Genomic DNA, 24406 nt, shown 5'->3' on the forward strand with positions numbered 1-24406 from the left:
TCTTGTTATTCACTGTTTGGTCTTAGCGCCGCACATTTTGTATTGTCACATTTAGGGAAGTGTGGGGAGTGCTGGCAGCTGTCACTTTTATTTTAATTTTTTTATTTTATTTTATTTTTTATTTATTTTATTTTTCACTAGTTTTCATTGTACTTATTAATTTTAGCAGCTCACAAGGTTTCCACTGATTAAAAAAAACATAAAGCTTATAGAAAATTCTTTGTACAATCCTGCAGTGCTTGGTACTACCTCTTTTAAGCAGCTTACATAAAGACTGGTAAAAACACATTTCCTTACAAAGGATTTGTTTAGCGGCAGCTTGAGAAGCATTAGGGACTACTCTAAGTGTTAAAGCAACACTGCTATACTGCATGTGTTATCACATAACCGCAGGGAAGACCAGCAACAAACATACACAGGTATGTGCTACATAGAATTCTTATGTACTGGGATGTTTGTAGCTCACAATGCATGTTTAGTAATCATTATTGGCAATGGAATCATTATTTTATTTATTGTGGAGTTATATCATATTTAGCCAAACTGTTCTGATTTCGCAAATCAATACTTAAGGGTTACATACTGTATGCCTATACAATCACACCTTAAGGAAATAGTTTTCTCACTTGTCATGCACATGGTAAACTGCTCTTAGACTGTGAATCGCAATATCAACAGCTGTCAAAAATGCAAAACTGCTAAGCAAGACACCTCCAGCTTTTTCAGAGACGTGACATAATTCATGATCTTTTCTTTCACTATACTGCTCCCTACAATACAACCGCTGCTGGTTCTTTTACTGTTTGTACCCCTCTTTCTTCACCTTCAAAATTGTAAACTCCAACAGGAAAGGGTTCTCATTTTGAATGTTTTTTTAAAATATATAAATTATTATTATTGCTATAATTATTGTTATTTATGAATAGTTATTGTATTTACTGTGCAACTTTCATGTATTTTGCAATTATGTTAGGGCTATTTATGGCTGACACTAGGCTGTTATATCTTTATAGTGCTAATATGAGGAGCTCCTGTTGGTCCTGGTGGCCTGGATGATCCTGCGTAACGGCAAACTGATCACCCATAAAGATGGGCATCTTCCATCTCCTGTCCATACTAAGCAAGGCTTTCTGCAAGATCCTCAGCCTCTGTAGCATGGCATGGGTTAGTTTCAGTGTTATTCTGTATTCTTTATGTTCTATAACTTTTCTGAGACTTTTATTCATTACTCACACAGAATAAATATTGATGACCATAACTTTAAGAATGTTATCTTGTGAGTCTGACAGGTAATCCTTATAACCTTTGTGTATTGGTATAGTGTAGATAACATTATATACAGTTACTGATAGCATACAACAAACAAAGCTTGGTTTGAATTGATCTGGTAAATTTCCAAGGACTGCATGAGGAATTTGAGCCTATTTAACTTAAACCATTAAAATAACTTGCTATCCGTAGAAATGACATTTGTTTAGGCTTGCATTCAGGGGCATTACCCTATACATTCAGGTGAAGCTTAAAGTGCTGTAGATGTAAACCCAAGTAGAAAAATCTTGTATAATGTTTTTTTTTTTTAAAGAATTTTATTGTGCACATAACACAAAAAAAGGAGCATACATCACAGTAGACAGGATTACAGCGGCAGCTAGCAAACTGAAAGTGCATATTCATTACATTACCATTGCAATTATCCATCTTCCCACCATATGCTGTGTGGATTTCCAACCCCAGTCCACTGTTATAGTATATGTGCATTTTTTATTTTATGTTAACGAAACAAAAGATAACCTCACATAACACTAAAACACCACCCCCCCCTCCCAACTCCCACCCAATACCCTACCTGGGAGAGACAACAGACCAGGCATCCCACCCTCGGAGGGTGAAAAAACCTCCCCCATATATCCCAACCAGATAAGAGAGAACCCCCCCCCCCCCCTTGAGATGTCTGCATTCAGTGTTCCGTGCAATAAATATAAGAATCCATATCCTGCTATCGTAAGAGGAGAAAGTTTCCTATCCTCCTATCAGTTTTATTTGAGAGCAAAAGAAAAATTCCTACTATCTAGTACTCGGTGATCCTTCCTCCCCCAGTGTATTTTCAGAGTCCACCCATCTAAACCATACCTTCCTAAACTTCTTGGGAGCTCCTCTAGCTTTATAGGTCATCTTATACATCATCACATCCGCATTTACTATTTTTATCCACATTCCTAAAGTCAACTGTTCATCTTGAATCCAGCATCTGGCAATGAGTTTCCTCACCTCAAAGTATAGAATCCTAAGGAACAATTTAGTGCAAGTATTAATCTCCTCCTGATCAAAGACCCCCAGGAGGCATTGTAGGGGAGAGCAAATGTTAGGCAGGGCAAACTTATCAGAGATAAATTCAGTTACCTGTGACCACAGTGGTCTTACCTTTTTGCACTCCCATACCATGTGTATGAAAGTGCCTTCCTCCTCCATACATTTGTGACATATTGCAGTGTCCTTTCTTTGCATTCGGTAGAGCCTAGCTAGAGTATAATACTGTTGATGAAGATACCGAAACTGAATCATTTTGTCCGTAGAGAAGATAACCGACATCAAATATGTGTCCAGAACCTCCTGCCACTGTTCTTCCGACAACTCCGGGACAATCATCCCCCATCTCTCCTTGGTCCTAGTCCTTAGCATATTTATCCCTGGACCCACTGCCCCATAGTATCGAGAGATTTGCTTAGATGGATCCGGATCAATCAGAACCTTCTCCAAGTCCGTGTTCTGGCCAGAATTGTATCCCCCCCAAACTGAGCTTTCGCTGCATGTCTCAACTGCGAATATCGGAAAAGCCAAGTTTTGGGTATTTCAAATTGCTCTCTCAATTGGTCAAAAGTGGACAACCGATTTGGTGTAGGTACTTAATACCATAGCGGGCCCAGGTCTTTTGTCCATCAGGTACATCCAAAGGGTGTATCCTTCCGCCATTCGGAGCACAAGTGAAATATTTTACCAGGTAGTGCCATAACCGATCCTATTTTCCTCCCCGGAATCCCTTTCCTATAGAGCATATTCTGCAGAGTTTCTTGTGAAGTAGCAACAGCAACAAGGTAGTGGCATTTGGTTTCTGCTGAAGAAGTCGCCAGTGCAAAAAGGCTAATTGCAAGGCCATAAAATAGGAGCGGAGATCAGGAAGGGCCATCCCCCCCCATTGTGACTGGTAGTTTCAAAATCGCGAGGGATATCCTTGTATAATGTTTACCATTTTAATGTAAATTAAAAAGTCCTTTTCAATATTTTTAAAGCTATAGATTTCATTCACATAATACCTTGTAATCCTGCCATGAAGGTCCTTCTTCAGGCGCTTGCTGTTATGCTGTGACAACTCTCTGTCCCTGTCTCCCAATTGTTCTCTTGCATAGTCACCTTGTCACGTGAGCTTCCACTGGAGTGTACAAGCACCAGTACTGCCACTCAGTGTGCATTCATATTCCATCATTGACAGGACAAATAGAAAGTAGCTTAAAGAGGCTGGAGCACTGAGACGTAAAAATGTTGAAAAAGGTGTGAAAACGGTTATTTCTAAAAAAAAAGCATGGCAATTGATTAAAGAGGAACTGCAGTCTGCTCACATAATTTGTAATAAAAACATCTTTGTCATTCTGAAGCTTGCCTCCAACCACTTTGCATATTATTTTATATATACTGTGATTCTGTACTTGCTAAATATGCTGCAGAAATCTCCCTCCACTAAGCCTGGTTGCAGCCAATTTAACTGTGGGCAGCTGAAGTTGCTGTCTGTTCTCTTCCTGGATTTACACAGACACTCAGAGACACCCCTGCAGCTCTCATTGGCCCTCTTATGACTCCCTAATGACTCTATGGCAAACTCCCACAAGAGCGAGGAGAGAGCTGTGCATGATGTCATAAGCCTAGGCTAATGACCAGACAAGAAGCAGGAAGTGGGCTGTATAAGGTATTTACTGGCAAAAAAAAAATGTTTTACTATCCAAAGTTAAAACAACAAGGGCAGAAGATTTAATAGATTAAAAGTTGAAAAAATGACTCAACGTCTGCCTTAAACGATTACATTTTATCCAGCTAGCGTTTAGATTACGGCCCCTTTCACATGACAAGCCCGCTCGGTATTCGCCTGTCTCTTTTTCAGGCGGATCCGAGTGGGCCATCCATTGACTCCTATGGGCAGGCAGCGGATGTCAACGGAGATGTGTCCACTGACGTCCGTCTGCCATCTGATCTGCTAAAATCAGACGTATGGCGATACATTCAGCCATCCGTCTGAGGGATCAGATTGGATGAGATCTGATGAAAACAGACATGCTGTCCGTTTTCGTCCGATCTCCCCATAGAAATCAGCGCCGCTCCGACAGGCCCCTCCCCGCTCAGTGAGCAGAGACGGACCAGTCATCCGCCGGCTCAGTGGAGATCAACGGAGCGATCTCCTGCTGAGCTGGCGGACTCCGCCAAATGGATCCACCCCGTGTGGAAGGGGTCTTACTTTATAGTAGAGGTCCATGAAAATTTTTATCTAGTTCTGTTAAAGAAGGGAATAATTAATAGTTTCCTGAGGTTTTTTATGTGTGTTCCCTGACACTCAACAGGAGTGGGGGTTAAGAATGCCTTTGACTGTTATTATGAGAACAGTGAGCTTTCTCTTCTGTTCCTGTTTTCTTGACAACTGTAGCATTTTAGATTTCCCTGGACAGTCACCTGAAAAAAAGTCAAATAGTTCCAGTCTAGAGTGGGGAAGGTTCTAGTCCTTCTCCACTCTTCAAAAACTGGAGAAAAACTTTTTGAATCAAGTTATTCTTTAACCACTTCAGCTCCGGAAGGTTTAACCCCCCTTCATGACCAGGCCATGTTTTGCAATACGGCACTGCGTTAGTTTACCTGACAATTGCACTGTGCGACACTGTACCGAAAAAAAAAATGTCCTTTTTTCCCACAAATAGAGCTTTCTTTTGGTGGTATTATATCACCTCTGTGGTGTTTATTTTTTGCGTAAACAATATAAGACAAAAAAAAAAAACAATATATTTTTTACTTTCTGCTATAAAACATATCCAATAAAAAAAAATTTAAAAATCTAATTTCTTCATCAATTTAGCCTAATATGTATTCTGCTACATATTTTTGGTAAAAAATCCCAATAAGCGTATATTGAATGATTTGCGCAAAAGTTATAGCATCTAAAAACTATGGGATTTATTTATGGAATTTTTTACTAGTAATATGGCGGTAATCAGCAACTTATAGCAGGACTGCAACATTGTGGCACACAAATTGGATACTTTGTGACACCTTTAACACTTTTTTGGGGACCGGTGACACTAATACAGTGATCAGTGCTAAAACTAGGCAATGTCACTGTAATGACACTGGCAGGGAAGGGATTAAGATCAGGGGCAATCAATGGGTTAAATGTGTTCCTAGGGAGTGCTTGCCAACTGTGTAAGATTTGGTTGTACTGTGGAAAAGCAGAGATCCATGTTCCTGCTTAGCAGAAACACAGGATCACTACCTTCCCTTCTCATAAAATGGCGATCTGTGGAACGATTCTCTCCGGAATGATTGGCGGGTCCCGACGGACATTGAGTCCATCGGACCCGCTGATTGGTTCCCACTGTGTCCAAACACAGCAGGAACGGGTATCCCCGGCAGCGCATGTGCGCGCCCCAGACCCGGAGGTGCAGGATCACGTACAGGTATGTGATTCTGCACAGGGAAGCTACAGGGCAGCCACCATATATGTACTGTATATGGTCCGCAAGCGGTTAAGGGTTAAGCATATAAAAGCAGTTTCCTCCAAGCTGAAGGCAGCTTCTCTTGATGAACCATTTACATTAGATTTGTCGCATCATTCCATAACTTCCCAAGATCCTATATTTTGTTAATCCATCTACAAAACAGTAGTTGTTTTAAGCTTATCCCTGTATGTAGTTGATAAGTGGGCAATGCAATGAAATTCAGGGGTTTCCATTCTTTAGTGCAGCTTAACCAGACAATGTTTTCATGAAAATGTAAAGAATAACTGGATCTTGAAAGTAAAATGATTGAAATTAATTTGTCTTGCCCTGCCCCTCCAGCTGAAGTTGCCAAATAATATACAGACCTCTGACACAGAGATAGTACTCTACAGCTGTATGTGGTTTGCCTGGACACTTCTTCTCTTTATCCTGATTGGAGATGAACTTATGTTGTTGGTCCAGGCTCAAGGTTAAATCAAACTTTGGCTAAACAGGCTTTTGTCCAAATGCTAGATTTTTAGCCTATTTAGCAGAGAGCGAACATGATTTACAGTATCTGTATTTCTATCAAAACTATATAGGACAGCTTCCTATCCATCAATGGTTGCTAAGGAAGTGGTGGCTGCCAACACCTGCCACCTCATAAGCAACCAACAAAATCACTCTGCCCTATTAATTTACTAACCAGGAAACCATAGCCATGTAAGCAAAGGGATGGAGTTCACTGACCAATAATGGCCACATGACCAAATTTGGGCAATTTTCATTTCCCCTTTTGAGAATACTTACTTTATCACTCAAAATTACTGCTCATACAGGATAGTTCCCACCCTTTTGAGAACACTTACTTTTATCTCTCAAAATTACTGCTCATACAGGATAGTTCCCACCCACCTATACCAATACCAAGATCATGCCCCCTTTAAATTAAGCCCCTGGTATTTAATATTTACTTTTATTCTATTTTTATTTTTATTTAATTTCTTATTAATTATATATTTTTATTCTTTTCGTTCAATAAATTTTTATTGGGTTTTGAACAAATTATGCACTGACATAACATGAATGTAATAGGTATTGCTATCATTAGCATCAAAAGGGTGTCAGCTAACATACAGAGTAATAACATAACAGGATAATAAGAACTGAAATGTAATACAGTAAAACAAACAAATAATGACACATTTGATGATAAATTTCTTGAACAAAGCTAGTTTAATATCTATGTTTAGTAGTGAGATCAGGTGGAAATTCAGGGGTACATTAGGTTCTTTACCAGGTTTTGGTAGTATTTTGACTAGGGCCTTTAGAATTTCTGCTGGAAATGTTGAGGAGGAGGCAGCATCATTGAATAGTTGGCATAGTTGTGGGGCTAGAGTATCTCTGAGTAATTTATAATATTCTCCTAATAGACCATCTAATACCGGGGGATTTACAGTTTGGTAGGGAGTCGATAGTTTTTGTAATCTCAGTTATTGTGAAGGGGGTGTTAAGTTCGGCAAGTTGGATAGGAGTAAGTGAGGGAAGTTTAATCCCCTCAAGAAATAGGTTTATCATCTCAGGTGTAGGCTGCGTGTTCTGGGGTTCATCTTTGATGTTGTACAGTTTGCTGTAGTAACAGCTGAAGGCATTAGCTATCGCCTGGGGATGTTGTAGTTTTTCTTTAGTGCTGGGATGGCACATATATGGGATCTTAGATTTAATGTGATGTCCATGGATTCGCATTGCCATGGCTTTGCCTGCTTTATTGCTAGTGTTATATCTATCTTTCAGTTTGCGGTGTTGTTTTTCAAATGTATCTAGTAATATCTCTCTAAACTCTTGTCTTAGGGTCATGAGTTTACTTTTCAATTTCTGAGAGGGATGTGATTGGTTTTGGGAACCTAGTAATTTGATGTCTTTAGTAAGTTGGTCAATTTGCTGCGTCCTCCTCTTTTTTGCTTGAGCGCCCAATTGTATGAGCACCCCCCTGTTGAACGCCTTATGTGCACTCCAAAGGGTTGCTGAGTCTGACACCGAGCCCACGTTGTGATGGAAGAATTCTTCTATCTGTTGCTGTAGGGATATAATATATAGGGGCGTTTTTAGAATTTGGGCATTTCTTTCTCCATATTTTATGTGCTGGTTGTGGTTTTGAATTTGAAATTGTTATGCTTGCAGGGGCATGGTCTATCCAGGTTATGGGCGCAATGTCAGACTCACCAACCCGTTGCAACATCCATTTGTCAGTCAAAATATAATCAATATGAGTGTAGGTATTGTGTACTGGAGAGTGGTATGTATACTCTTGTTCTCCAGGGTGGTGGCATTGCCACACATCGTAGAGGTCATTGTCCTTGATGAACTTTCCCATGGTGGAGTTTCGCCTGGATCTGGGGTTGGATGTGTCTATCAGTTCGTCTGGGACTATATTGAAATCCCTGCAGATGATCAGTGAGCCTTTCTGTGGCTGGCAGATTTTCTTCAGGACTTTATTCAGAAAGTAGACCTGACGGTTGTTCGGGGGATATATTGTTACTAGGGTGATAGGAGAGTTGTCAGTTGTGCAGATCAAAATATATCCCACTGGTATCAGAGATGCTATTTTGAAGTTGGAAGTTGACTGAGTGGTGTATTGCCATAAAGACTCCTCATTTTTTCTTTGGTCCTGATACAGTGAAAATGTGTGGAAAGTCTTTGTGTGTGCAGGTAGGTGCTGCATCGGTCTTAAAGTGTGTTTCTTGTACACACAAAATTTGACAGGAATGTGTTTTGGCTGTTTGCCATAGTGAGGCCCTCTTAGCTGGGTGATTGAGCCCGTTGGCATTTAAAGTTAGGATTTTAGTGTTCATTTGATGGGATTAGTGTTGTAGCTGAGGTGGTACTCACTGTTCTTTTTGTTGTTTTCGAACGGTGGTAGCGGTTGAAAGTATTCAGGACGTTGTGGGGTTGTCTATCATATTTATTTGTTGATCCATGTAACAGGTGTCGATAATGTAGATGGATGGATGGACTTGAAAACAAAAAGGTGATCCACAAGATATATCTGGAGCTGTAAAAAGGCAGAAAAGAAGAAGAAAAAAACAAAACAGAGAACACATATTTCAGAGATATATCTATCATTATTGCAACAATAGTGTGGGTTAAAAGTTTTAAGGCCAACAGGTGTAGCAATGAAGCACAACAGGGTATTTGCTGATCGTAACAGCATTTTAAGCACTTTTAGCAGATCTTTGGGGATCATGATGATCCTAGTTGGTGTAATTTTTTTCAGGCTCCCATGGGCGGTGTCGGTTCAGGTTTAATGCCCCAAGTATGCAATAGGGCCATTCCCTTTTCCACTGACGTTATAATGAAAGATGAGCTATTCCTTTGCACTAGCAGTTTGGACGGCTGTTTTCACTTGTATTCTATATTGTGGTTGCGAAGTGCCTTTGTAATTGTGGACAGCTGCCTCCTAACATCCAGGGTATGTTTGGACAGGTCAGCGTATATTTGAATCGGGGTGTACGGGTTTGGTAATTGGCCCATAGATCTGGATTTGTACAGGATTTGTTCTTTAATGTGGTAAAAATGAACTCTTAATAAGACGTCACATGGGACCGGTTGTGGTAAAAAGGCCGGTTTTGGCACCCGGTGTATGCGATAGATCATAAGCTCTATGGCTGGCGCTTCAGGTAGCAGAATAAAAAATAGATCGGTGGCATATTTTTTGAGGTCTGGCGGTTGGATCGCCTCAGGAATTCCTCTGAGTTTGAGGCTATTCCTCCTCGAGCGGTCCTCTAAGTCGGCTATTTTTGCTTTGAGCCACGCTTGTTCTTCTATGTTTTCGTCGTGGGCTTCCACCAGGTCATTAATGGTAGTAGTCGTTTCTCCCATAGATTCCTCTATAGTGTGGACTCTGTCTCTCAGTAAACTTCCCTGGTAAATTGCCTGGTCAGGGTGAGAGCGACATGGCGGGTGTATGTCCCCTGTTAGTCTTGCGCAAAATCGCCACTGTTCAGTGCTTTCCGTCGCTGGAATTCCCATTATTGCTCCGGAGCTCTCTCCTTAGGCGTCCATTCAGGTCACACGCTGGCCACGCCCCCTATATTTTTATTCTTAATTTATCTAATTTATTTTGTATTTTTCTTCATATATATTTACATGCATTTTAATTTTGTTTAATTAGTTTGTTTATTATTTACTTAATTTCTTGTATTATTTTTAAGTGAGATTTTACAAGCAAGGCTTTTTAAATCAAAGGTGATAGACAGAGTTCTATTAGCTATATATATATATATATATATATATATATATATATATATATATATATATATATATATATGATATAGTTTGCGATAACCTGAGAACACCAGGATACATATATATAGTATTCTGAAGCATGTTGTCAGCCTATTGGAGTACTAATATGGTCACTTGGGCATATAGCTCGAGCGTATATATTAAGCAGAGGATGCCCTTCATTTTTGAGTAGCAAGATGGTGCCGATCCTGATGACATCTTGATGATGAAATGCGCAAGGTGGAGCTAAGAGCATCATTGCATCATATCCGGTTTGGGTCCGTGGAGGGGTCGATACGGATTCCTTGGGCAAGAGGCTCGATAAGTAGGGCAAATAAAAGTGGGGAAAGTGGACAGCCCTGACGTGTTCCTCTACAGATGTCAAAAATGTTTGATTTATATCCAGCATATTTAACATAGGCTTTGGGTTTTTTTTATAATGACGAAACCCATTTAAGAAAATGAGGACCAAATCCCCATCGTTGTAGGGCAAAATGTAGGTATGACCATGATACTGTATCGAATGCTTTTTTGATATCTGGAGATAGAAGACATATGGGTATTCGTCACGTTTTGGCTGCTTGAATCAATAGAGTAGCCCTGTATATATTATCTGTAGGTTGGCGTAATGGAATAAAGCCTACTTGATCTTTGTTTATTAAAGAACCTATGATATTATTTAAGCGGGTCGCAGGAACTTTCGCTAGTAGCATTATGTCAAGGTTAAGTAAAGATATAGGCCTGTAATTAGCACAAGATGTTTCATCTGACTGAGGTTTGGGAATCATTGAAATTATAGCTGTTAATGTTTCAGAGCAGAAGGAATGATTATTGTGAAGGGAATTAAAAGCATCTGTTAACAATGGATATGAGAAAGTTTCTTATAATAGAGGGCAGAGAAGCCATCAGGACCTGGACTTTTGTTAGGTTTAAGAGATTTAATTGCTAACTCAACTTCTGTAGATATAATGGGGTTTTCGCGGCTATCACATTGTGTTAAGGGAATAGTCGGAAGTTTAATTTGTGAGAAAAATGATTCTGCAGAGGTTTGATCAAAAGGTCCTTCTTTTTTATATAGGCAAGTGAGATTTTTGTGAAAGGTATGAAGGATCTTTACTTGGTTACTAGTGTATGTATCATGGGGTAATTTTAGTCGAATCGGCAACAAGGGTACCAGGTTTATTTACATTGAGATAGAATTTATGTTTAGTTGTACACAAGGATTTGTCAGCAGATTCTAATAAAAAAAAATTCTAATAAAAAAGGTCAAGATTTAGACATGCCTTAGCAAGATTTTTAGTCATAGGGGTAGGATTAGATTTAAAGTTTGCGTGGCAAGTATTATAATGCATTTCTAATTTTTATTGCATTTGTCATTTCTTTTTTTTAAGAAGTGATGCCTGGCGTAAACAGACCCCTCGGAGAACCGGTTTATGTGCTTCCCATAATGTTAATGGAGATATATGAGGTGTTTTAATAATCTTAATAGTCTTAATAATCTTTTATGGCTATTTCTAGATCAGAAGAGTGTGATGGGTGAGATAGGATTGAATCATTAATATACCATATTAATATACCATATGGAATCTTGTGTGTTAGGTATTAGAGAAGTAAAAGTTGAGAGAATAGCACAGAGATCAGTCCATGTAAAAGGGATGACTGATGAAGTAAGCAATTTAGGGGACTTGCTTATTGAGATCAGTATGTGATCAATACGAGAAAACATTTTATGAGGATGAGAATAGAATGTATATTGGCGTTTCGTAGGGTTAATTTCACGCCAGGAATCTAGCAACGCATGTTGCTTAAGAAGTCTCTGGAACTTTCGAGATTGAGAATTGAATGCAGTAGGGGTTGGGGATTTTTCTAAAAAAGGATATAGAACTTGATTTGAGTCTCCACAGATTAAAAGTGTGCTCATTATTGTGTATTTTGTGTATTACCTGAAATAAGTGGGAGAGAAATGAAGATGGATTTCTATTAGGAGCATAGTAGGGAAAATGGTGTAGTTCGAAGAAATGCTATTAGCACTCCTCATTGTTTAGATTTAGCAGAGGCTGTGATAACTTGGGGATAAACTGAGCCAAAATATTTAGGAGTTGTTAATTCAGTAAAATTTGTTTCTTGGAGGCAGACTATGTGTGCTTTTAAGAAGCAAAGGAATGAAAAACTAGTTCGCTTTTGCGGGATATTTAGACCTCGTACATTTAATGTAAGGACATTTAAGGAGGCCATCTAGAAACCATAGGGAGGATATATTACATTCATAGATTATAAATTTATAGGTACCTCGGGGTGGGGCAAGAAAAAAGAAGGGAGTATAGACAGATTGCTAGGGAAGAAAGAGAGAGTAAGGATCATATGCACAAATAATTTACTAATTGTGTAAAAAGCAAAAAGTAAAATAGTGGCTTACTGAGTGCTTATACAATGCTAACTCAGAGGCCTAATATCTGTCCGAGGAGATCTCCCACCAAAAAACAGAATGGAGGAGCGTCCTGGGACAGAAAAATGGGGGAAGCAGTGACCATTTCTCGAGTCCCCAACGGCCAAGAGGTATATCTGAAAAAAGAAAAAATAGTTTCTTGGACATCTAAGTTCGGCAGTATATAGAGAAAAAATGAGTAAAGCAAAAAGGAAAGTTAGTTAACCATAAACATCTATATCACAAGGTAAGTGTGAACCTCATCTGAGTCTCCTGAGGTTATATAACTAAAAACTAAAAACTATATGACTTATCTTAAAATTATATAGCTAAAAAATAAAAATAAAAATCTATATGATTTGCTTAACATTACTGATTGCCTTAGGAATGTCAGTAATGGAAAAGGTAAGTAATGCTATTAATGATCAGGAACATTAAAGATAGAACAATTGTAATATTAAAATTTAAAGGATAACTAAGTTTGTTCCTTTGAAGTAAATTAAGTAGATAAGGATATGACCAGAACAATGTGTAACACTTTTTTGGTTGAGAGAGGGGAAGGGAATGAGGAGAGGAGGAGTAAGGGAAGGAGGAGAAGGGAGGGAGTAGGGGGAGGGGGATATATACCCTTTTTATATACTATATGAATTTGTCTGGACATATGAACATTGTGGAATTTCTCAGAACTTTTTGAATTTTTTTTATGCATTATTTGTTATGTTTATCAGTGGTTCTTTTGCACTGTTTTTTGGTTATTTGCAGTTTTTGGCAGTGATATACTGCATGTGATATATATATATATATATATATATATATATATATATATATATATATGTTTTTTTTTGCACAGATTGTGTAATACAGCTACATTCACTTTTTGGTGACATCTATCTATACAGTTATTTACTTTATCTCAATAGCAGCGCCATACCTACTTTTTGAATTTGAATTTTACTTATCACTGACATCTGCCTTGGTGGGGGCAGCAGCTTGGTCCATAATTTTGGAATTTGAAATTTTGAAGATTCTTCAAACATTTCAGTCCATGGCTCAGTACTATCCTTTCCTTCCTTTTCTTATTTCAATGACCAGAGTTGTCCGTGGCCATATTTGGGCATGATGTCACCCAGGAAACCCCATCTTTTTGCTTCCTTTTAGAGGGGGGCCCTGAAAGTTGTCATTCTTCACAAGTCAGCAATGGGATTCACAGGATTTTTATCTTTGGGCTATAGTCAGACGTCATCATGTTTAACATGGATCTGCCTTACTGAACCACGAGATTGACAATGGATGTACATAACAAGGCCTTTTTTTGTCATTTTTAAGGACTCAAAGACTGTTTAGGTGTCCTTATTTACTGTTTACCATTTTGTGTGAATGAGTAGGAGTCCTATGTACCTCTTATGTCTTCATATAGGGGGCCATTTCTGAGTGCCCCCTTAGTGTGAAACAGTTCACTCAGGATCATTTACTTATAAACATCAGCCAACCGGGAACCTGTAATTTAGTGCTACCACTACATGACAGATCCCGGGCCACTGTTTGCAAACAATCAATTTTAAAGGAGTACATTGTACTGCTCTGCAACTTTACATACAGGTTTAAGGCATCCTGAAAACATTTTATTTGAAGGATTTGTATATTCCTAATGTTTCCCTTTAATCTGCATTAAAAGACCCTCTCCCGAATACATGGTATCTGTAAAGGAACAAATTGCAGCGTCCTCTCCCTCTTTATTTGTTAGGTTCCCCTATACTGCCAGTTCATGGCCCTGCCCTTTGGCCTCTTGTCTGCACCTCAGGTGTTCACTAAATTGTATCTCCCAGTATTAACCCTACTGTGCTCTGTGGCAACACCATTCTGAGATACTTAGACAATCTATTGTTGATGGAACAATTGGCACAGGCTCTGTTGGACAACATTGGTTTGACTGTCCAGACATTACAGTGGTTCAGATGGATCATGAAAGCAGTGCTGGAACTGAATCAATGTTTGGTGTATGTGGGTCTAGTTCTGAATACAGTTCAGGCCAAAGTGCTTCTTCCATAGGAGAAACTTCAGACTTTCTGATCTCATATTTACGCTCTCCAATCCAGGAGTTGTTCAACTAATTCTCCTCTTATGCATGAGAGCTTTAGGCCTGTTGGTAGGCTCCTTTGATGCAGTCCTCTTTGCCCAGTTTTACTACACATCTCTAGGCTCAAGATTCTGTCATTGTGGAACAATCAAGTTCCTGAACAAACCAATTTTTTGTCACAAGGACTAGATGTAACTTTAGATAGAGAAAGCAGTATGATAGTCTTACAGATATTGTATGTTCCTAATTTATATATGCTGACAGAACCCTGTAGGTTTGTGACGATAAATAAGAGAAATTGAAATATCACCTCACAAGCCATCAAAAGAATATTTCAAATCTGAGGACTGCATAATCAGCAGGGAGGGAGCGGTGATCATCTCACATTGGAGGAACTACACTGTCTGTTGTAAGCACTCATTCAGTTAAGGGGGATATGCTTCATCTTTTATCAGATCCAAAATAATGTAATGGGAAGATGAGAATTTTTCCTTCTGATAGTATAAGCTATGAGCTGCATTTACATACAAAATGGCATGCATGATCCTGGCCTTATAGTACCACCTAGGGACTGACTAAACATTTATATGGATCCCGCCCACAGTAGTCATTTTGTGCTTAGACTTGCTGCAAATGGGATGTTTCTTTTGTGTCAGAAATTCTAACTTCAGCCTAGCTATCAAAGTCGGCTTGTCCATATAACCTCCAGCCACTCAGGAGGCTAGGAACTTTACTCATTACTGACAGGATGCTATCCCCAAAGGTGAATTGCCAAGGGAGCTTGGATCCGGGGGAGTGATCCCTACACTTGGAAGTGTTCCAGGATCTGTATTGCAAGTGGGGAACACTGGATCAGGACCTCCTGGCCTAGAGAAATGTCCTCATATTACTGTGCAAGCATTTTGGAGTATCCTATGCCCGTACTCTCCTCCTGTTTAATGTTCTTCAAGCAATAAATAATGTAAAATTGGGCCTTGGGCAGTGGTGGTGGTGCCACAACATGTAACTCCTCACAGATACTCTTGTTGGGAGCAGGAACGGGCCCTGATGTGAAATATTACATCAAAAATTGAAATTACATGCCCCTGTTAAACAGGGGCAGAAACATTGGGCCTTGGGTGGTGGTGGTGTTGCCCTAAGCCAAACATATTGTTGGAAGCTAGCATCATCAAGATTGAGGAGGAATAGTCAGCATAGGCAGTCTTCAAGGGATCCCACATCCATAGCAAATTCAAACAGTTACATCAGCATCAGGTGCTTGATAGCTGCTGATCCAAGATTGATTAACTTTTATGAATATGAGCCTATCAACGGAGTCTGTGGCCAGGCGCACTCTTTTATCTGTTACAAACCCTCCAGCAGCACTGAATGTGCGTTCAGAAAGCACGCTGGATGCAGGACAGGCCAGTAGGTCAATTGCATATTGAGCAAGTTCTGGTCAGTGGTCCATCCACAAGACCCAGTAACCTGGTGGATGCTCTGTTGGAAAGGTCTCCAAGTTTGCTCTTTCCCCTAGATATTCCTGCACCATGTAATGCAGACGCTGGTGATGGTTGCTTGAACCGATCAGACCTTGGTGCTGAGGATTGAAAAATTGTTTAAAGGCGTCAGCCGGCCACCTTCTCCACCGCTCTTCCTCTGACTAAACAAAGCCTCAGCAACACGTTGTCCAGCACCAGGAAATTGTAACCTCCCAGGATCTGGAAATGCGTTGCACAAACCTTTCTTCAAGGCCTCCTGAAGATGCTTCATCCTCTGCTCCCTCTGCGACGGCAGGATGAGTTTTGCAACTTTACCCTTGTAACGTGGATCAAGAAGGGTTGCCAGCCAGTAATGATCCCTTTCCTTGATACCACTAATCATAGGGTCCTTTTGCAGGCTTTGCAGAATCAGGGAGGCCACGCAGCCTAAGTTTGCAGAGGCATTCGATTCTAAATCCTATGGGTCACTAAGGATCACATGATCCGTAACAACCTCCTCCTAGCCACGTACAACTCCTTGGGTTTCTGGGGACTGAAAATCATCCCTTGAAGTTTGCTGCTGAGTGTTATCCTCCACATCCATGCTGACACAATTCTCCTCCTCCTCTTCTTCCTGTGTGTTTGGCAGGCTCGCAGGAATACTATCTGGATAAAGGGGGCCTTGAGAGGTAAGGAAGTCCTCCTCTTCCTCCCACTGTTCTGCCTCAAGTGCCCTGTCCATTATTACGAAGCGTGTGCTCCAACAGGAAGACAAGAGGGACAGTATCACTGATGCATGCATTGTCACTGCTCACCATCCTCGTGGCCTCCTCAAATGGTGATAGGACAGTGCATGCACCCTCGATCAGTAGCCACTAGCGTGGCGAAAAGAAGCCAACCTCCCCTGACCCTGTCCTGGTGCCATACTCACACAGATACTCATTGATGGCCCCCTGCTGTGTGTGCAGCCACTGCAGCATTGCCAATGTTGAGTTCCAACTGGTGGGCATGTCACAAATGAGGCGGTTGGTGGGCAGGTTGCATTCCCCTTGAATGTCAGCCAGCCGAGCACTGGCATTCTATGACCAGCGGAAATTACCACAGACTTTTCTGGCCTGCCTCAGGAGATCCTGTAAGCCTGGGTACCTGCTCAAAAACCGCTGCAACACCAAATTCAGGACGTGTGCCAATCATGGAACATGGGTCAAGTGTCCCTGTCGGAGGGCGGAGAAAAGGTTGGTGCCATTGTCGCATACAACCATTCCTGGCTGAAGCTGGCATGGCATCAACCACCTCTGAACCTGCCCCTGCAGAGCTGACAGAATCTCTGCCCCAGTGTGGCTCCTGTCCCCTAGGGAGACCAACTCAAGCACCACATGGCATCTTTTAGCCTGACTGCTTGCGTAGCCCATTGAACGCTTACAGAGCACCGCTGGTTCAGAGGACAAATCTGCAGAAAAGGCCATAGAGGAGGAGGGGGTGGAGGAGTGAGCTGTGGCAGAATCACCACTAGCATTCCGGAGGTGTGGTGGCGGAACAAGCTCCAACAACACTGAACCCTGTTCTACATCCTTACCAGCTGCCAGTAGTTACCCAGCGCGCCGTGAAGGAAAGGTAACATCCCTGCCCATGCCTGCTGGACCATGAGTCAGCGGTAATATGCACCTTACTGCTGACAGCCCTGTCTAACGAGGCCAAAACATTGCCTTCCATATGTCGGTAGAGAGCCGGAATGGCCTTCCGTGAAAAGAAATGGCATTTTAGAACCTGCCACTGAGGTACAGCACATTCCACAAATTCTTGAAAGGGGGCAGAGTCTACCAGCTGAAAAGCCAGCAGTTCCATTGCTAGCAATTTGACCAAGCTTGCATTTAGACGCTGAGCATGTGGATGGCTGGGACCAAATTTCTTTTTACGGTTCAGCAACTGGGGTAGGGAAATTTGCCTGCTAAAATCAGATGGTGGTGGACATCTAATATCCTGCACTCCCCAGCAGCCCTACCTGGATCTCTCCACGGACCCCAGGGTCCCCCAGCCCATTGGGGAACCACCTTGGGCCATCAACGTGGTGCTCCATGCTGCTCCAGCCATCTGAGAGACAATCCACGGCTCTGGCCTATACACGGGGAGCGGCGGCCATCTTGGTCCACCCGGCGGCAGTAACATCACCGCCTCTTGGCGTTCCTGGCACTCCTGTGCCCCCGGCTCCCTCATCACAACATCATCGAGACAGTTCAGCCTAACACCCACGGCCGGTGGCCCACGTGATACCGCTCCTGTGTGCCAGCCGGATAAGGCATCGTGGTTCCCTTATGTGAGTCACAGCCATCTGGCTGCATCCCAGCAGACGCCCACGACCTCCTTGTCTCTCCTGTGCCCGATCCATGCCTCACTGCTCATCAGGAACATCCCAGTCGGACAGAGCGAGTCACTAGTCGGAGTTTGCTGAGGTACCTTCTCTATTTGTGGGGCAGGTGGCGGCCAAGGCCCTGTCCCCATAGCCTCGTGCGGAGGCCATCTTGCTCCACCCGGCTGCAGGGTTTCTAAGACTTTTCTAACCCCTCTAAGCCTGAATCGCCCCCTGCAATATTATCAGAGCTGCCCAGCCTGTCTGACTGCCACCTGCAGACCTCAACGAGAGAACTCCTGCCTCCACAGCCGCACGAAGGGCCGTTTTCAGCAACACTCCTAAGAGTGGAGGCCATGTTGCTACACCCCAACAACTTATTTTTGACCTCCAGAACTCCAGTGTGTCACCCTTGACTGAGATGCGACAACACCTCAACCTGGGATGAAGGAGACAAGATGAGCTAAGGCCACGAAATTAACTAACAGGGGGCGCATGCGAGGTGTGATGCAGATCAACAACTCTATGTAGGAGCTCCATCGGATCAGCGGGGATATAACATACCACAGGGAAAAAGCACCACAAATTTCCCCAATTTCCATAACCACCCCTACAGGTCACACTAGTGCATACTGTCGGGCAAGAAGGCGCACCATTGCTGTACACAACAACACTCTTTGACCACTTATCTGCTGCGCAACAAGGAGCAGAAGAAAATGGCTCAAAATGGCGCCAGTTCTCCACAGTCAGTAAATCTCCTATAATAGCTTGCGACCCTCCGCAGGAGTTTGTCTCCACACAAAATAACAGTGAGTACTCCTCTCAGCTCACAAAAGCTGATTTAGATGCCAGCTTAACTAAAATGTATAAAAAAACTTGCTGATAAAATACAGTATGAGCTCTAAAAACAACAAGCACACTCACGCAAGAAATAGCAACCCTGGGGGGACGCACAGATGTTCTGGAAGCCAAGCATGATGAGCTATCACTCGCACATAATGATCTTAGAAAAGAGCAGAAAACTACTCAGATTTACAATCGCAGGTGGAAGATTTAGATGATCGAAACTGCAGGAACAAGCTAAGGATTTGTGGCATCCCAGAATCAGTATCTGACCTGATGCCTGCAGTATCCAAACTGTTCCACAATCTCCTCCCTGAGTCACCTCCATCCTCATTTGCATGTGACAGAATCCATAGGGCCTTACGTCCTAAACCACCTCCAGACAAACCTCCACGTGACATCATTCTGTGCATGAAGGATTTCATCACAAAAGAAAATATATTAAGAGCATCCAGAAACATGCACAACATAGAACTGGACGGCACAAAAATTCAAATTTTTCCTTATATCTCCCAAGCTACCCTGGAAAGGAAATGCAAATTGAAGGAAATAACCTGTGTACTACAATCTGCTCACATTAGATACCGGTGGGGATTTCCATTTAAAATAACAGTACCACACAATGGCACTATCTACACAGTCTTCAATGTCTCGGAAGGTAAAGATCTCCTGGTGAAGTTGGGACTTTTAGATCCGGTTGCAGTTGCAAGACCTCCTACTACTCCCCACACTTCATCTATCTGGGCTACCCCAGCCACACATTGGGATCAAAGAAGATTGCGACAATCCTTCAGAAATATGGATGCCTGAGGATGAGGATTCCTTCGGCTAACTTGGTTTTCTCTCTTCAGAAATACAGCATCATGGAAAAGACAGGAATTAAAAGGAAATAATGATCAAAGATTTCCACTTTTTGCAAAGTTTTGAAAGTTTGCAAGTTTAAATGACAGCTCAAAGTAAACAGCTGAACTAATCCTTTAAAATGACACCAGTTGGTATATCATATTACCTTTTAGACAAGCGTATATATTTTTCTTTTTCCCTTTTTTCAATATATGATATACAGCATGCACATACTTTTTTTTGTTTACAGAATCCTCACTGAGGCTCTGCTCCGCCTCCATTAGTTTGTCCCCCTACTCACAGAAGGATCCCAAAACATGTTTGTGGCGATTCTTATACAACTGATCATGTTATCTATTATTTTAATGGATGGGGCTCTTTCTGTGAGTATTGGACATTATTGTCCACACCAAAAATGTTCTACACCCTGACCCCCAAGATATATATATATTATCATTCATAGTTTCAGTAAGTTAGTCTATTTTTACAAGTTTTTTAAAAGGTCTAACAAAAAAATCTTATTTTTCCTTATGGTGTTATATATGCTTAACCCTATGCAATGCAACGTTGACATTTTCTCTAAGATTATCATTTCTGTTGTTCTACCTGACAGATACTCTATTCTCCTTTTTTTCACAGTTTTAATAACAATATAAGCATTTCCTCTGGTTATATGATTCTAATTTTTGTAGTCCTTACTATAGTAAATATCACACACTATCATATCAGACCAATCTCTATCTATGATTACTACAATGGGACTTAAAATATTATTGCATAAGGTTCAAGGTTTCAATTCGCCCAGTAAACGCAAAAAAGCATTCTGTAATTATAAGAGATTAGGAGCGGATATAATTTTACTGCAGGAAACCCACTTTGCCACCAATAATCACCCGCAATATTTTTATAGGTCTTATAGCCAACATTATTTGTACAGCACAGGTCTCAAATTAGTAGCCCTCCAGCTGTTGCAGAACTACAATTCCCATAATGCATTGCAGGGCTGACAGTTACAAGCATGACTCCCACAGGCAGAGGCATGATAGGACTTGTAGTTTCGCAACAGCTGGAGGGCCGCCGGTTTGACATCCCTGTTGAGACTATATTTCCAAGACTCGTGATACTGCCATCTTCATAAGGAGATCACTAGTCATGGAAATACTCAATTTATACAAGGACCCAGAGAGTAGATTCCTGATCCTGAAAGGCATCCTTTAAAGGTCGCCAAATCACTATTGCCTTAATTTATGCCCCTAATGAGGCAAAATCTAAATTAAAAAAAAAAAATGTGATATTCTTGACAAATATCATTCCCCCCACCTAATAGTAGGGGGAGACTTTAATTTAGCAGCAAACTCCGTACTTGATAGAAGTAGAGTTGTCCCTTCATCAAAGGCATTCCCTAAATCTCTTTCCTGCTCCCTACACAACCTTAAATTAATAGATACTTGGAGAGCTCATAATGTTGGTATAAGGTCTTATACTTTTTATTCTCATCCACATGAAAGCTATGCAAGATTAGACTATATTTTTGGAACCCCAATCCTTTTAACTAACTCATCTAATGCGGATATCCATACATGCCCTTGGTCTGATCATTACATTGTTTCTTTCACTACCTCTCACATGGCCCCTACTCCATATAAATGGCTTATTAATGACTCTCTATTAACAGACCCCACTACTACCCAACAACTTTCAACACAATTAGCAGATTACTTTACTCATAATATAACTCCAGACATACCTTCTACCACTTTATGGACAGCACATAAGGCACTTATGATAGATCATCTTATTAATACCGTCTCAGCCAAAAATGAATCAAAATTAATTGATATTAACACCCTAACTAAAGAATTAGACAAACTATATTACACACATTTCCAATCCCCATCCACAGATTTATATAATCAAATCCAATATAAAAGAAGAGTACTTGACACATTGCTGTCCGCTGACACAGAAAAGGCCTTGAGATGGTCCATAGCGAAATTCCTATTATATAGCAACTCTGCCTCTACCATGTTTGCCTCCACATGTCTACAAATTACACCATTCCAATGGAAATTTAGTCACCCTAAAGAAGTCATGAAGATTTTCTACGATTTCTACAAAAATGTGCTTTCTGCTCCTCATTCTTCACCAAAGCATTCTTCTCTGAATTGGCTTGGAGATGTTCTGCTTCCCACTCTGTCTGCCCAGCAAATTGAAAAACTGAACGCACCATGTACCGCTATTGAAATAACTGAGATTTTTAAGTCCCTAAAAATTTCCACAGCACCTGGTCCAGATGAGTATTCCCATATTCTGGCCCCTCATTTATCCAAATTATACAATTATATTTTACAAGGCATTAAATTACGAGAGGAAATGCTTCTAGCCAATATGTGTTTATTACCCAAGCCCCATAAAGATCATGCCTTACCACAGAACTACCGCCCAATATCAGTTATAAATAATGACCTCCAAATTTTTGGCCGTTTGCTAGAGGACAGAATGGCTCATCACCTCATTAATCCACCCAGACCAAACAGGACCAAACAGGACAAGACAGATTACTGACAATTTAAGGCTTGTCACAAATATAATATAGGATGGTAACCTTCATGCAAACCCAGTAGTTATTCTTAGCCTTGATATCCACAAGGCCTTTGATAGTGTCAGTTGGTCATACCTGGAACTACTACTCCCCAAATACGGTCTTTGCAATGAATTCATGCATGGCTTTAGAGCGTTAGATCAAAGTCCTCAAACTAGAATAAGACTTCCAGGGGAAAACTTTGCATTAGGTAGAGGTACTAGACAGGGGTGCCCCCTTTCCATTCTACTTTTTGCCCTAGCCATGGAACCCTTTGCATGTGCCATTCGAAATAATGTCAATATTAAAGGCTATTCCAAAGGCCTAAAAGACTTCAAACTGAGCCTATACATTTTGATGTACCTTTCAGACCCCTTAATTTCCCTTCCAAACCTTATCAAAGAACTAGAAACATTCCAGGACCTCACCGGCCTAGGGTTAATTTATCTAAATGTACTGCAATGCCTATAAATATTCCACCGTTGTTAATGGCATCTTTACAGGAGAGATTCTCCTTCGCCTGGACATCACATTCTTTTAAATATTTGGGCATCCTCTTTACCCCATCTTATAAAACTCTTTTTCAAACCAATTATCCATCACTATTCCCAAATATTAAAACACTACTAAATTTATGGTCTAATTATCACATCTCCTTTTTGGGGAGAATAACAGCTACCAAAATGGTGATTTTACCTAAACTACTATTTTATTTTAGAGCTTTACCCATACAGATCCCTAAAAGTATGCTAGACTCCCTACAAAGAGAAATTTACCAATTTTTTTATTGCTCAACAAAAAAACGAGGTTTAGTTACTCTTTAATGCACAGATCTCAATACAGTGGTGATTTGAGCCTTCCTAACTTTTGATGTTATTATTTAGCAGCAAGATTTACACAGTAAGCTCAATGGTTTGCTCCTTCAAATCAAATTGCTTGGTTACATTTTGAAGAACAATTATACCATTCCATCCTCAAGGTATATTATGGTCCAAGTCGATTCAACCCAGAGAGATCTTTCCATTAAATAAGGTGGTGGCTTACTCATATCAATTGTGGCACCGATATAAAGATAAATTTGACTTGATTTCTACCAACCCCTCCCCCCCGCCAGCATCCTTTGTAGGGGCCCCCGGCTTCCCCCCGGCCTTTAGGAATTGTAGTACTTTCTGTATATGGAAATTACGCAACCCCACTACTTTAAAATCCCTATCCCTAAATAACAAATTTCGCCCTTTTTCAGATTTATGTGAACTATATAATCTCCCAATTTCAGAATTACCCCATTATACTCAAATTGAAAAATTCTACCAAAAATACTTCTCTCTAACATTACATCCTCCTTATTCCCAATTTGAACAAATCTGCATCTCCTCACCAAGAGATAGGGGCTTTATCTCTCGTATTTACTGTTGTTTGAATGAATTTTCTCTCTCAGAAAAATCAAAACCAATGCTGCAATGGGAAATTGACCTGGACCAATTTTTTACACAGAAATGTACTCGCTCAGTTTCGGCGAGAGAAACAGCCATCAAAATAAAAAAAATGGAAACTCTCAGAGCGTATCCACCATACACTCTTTGACACAATGCACATTTTTTTTAAATGGTCCCCTTGGGATATATCACCTCCCTAAACATCACCTAATGTAACCTAAAAATAAATATAATTTTAGAAAATAAATTGTGATGTAAATTATTTAACCTTATAAGAAAAATTCATTCTTAGATATCACCATTATTGTTCTTACGTTGTATTGCTATGTTCTTTTTTATATATACCATTCACCTCATATTAAGTATATACTTGATATATAT

At 40.7% G+C, this 24406-nt stretch overlaps 1 protein-coding gene across 4 annotated transcripts in view; it reads left to right on the forward strand.

The window, feature by feature from the left end:
• Positions 1–24406, forward strand: part of LOC141128315 (uncharacterized) — a 162043-nt gene that overhangs the window by 17402 nt on the left and 120235 nt on the right. For 3 of the 4 annotated variants that reach the window (XM_073615528.1, XM_073615530.1, XM_073615531.1), the window contains exon 2: positions 1014–1164. In XM_073615528.1, the coding sequence (XP_073471629.1) occupies positions 1090–1164 (75 nt within the window). In that variant the 5' untranslated portion in view covers positions 1014–1089. Of the gene's footprint in view, positions 1–286; positions 420–1013; positions 1165–24406 lie in introns of those variants that run through there. The other variant, XM_073615529.1, reaches the window with a different exon arrangement.

The sequence above is a fragment of the Aquarana catesbeiana genome, linkage group LG02, assembly GCF_042186555.1.
Source record: "Aquarana catesbeiana isolate 2022-GZ linkage group LG02, ASM4218655v1, whole genome shotgun sequence".
NCBI classification, from domain to species: domain Eukaryota; kingdom Metazoa; phylum Chordata; class Amphibia; order Anura; family Ranidae; genus Aquarana; species Aquarana catesbeiana.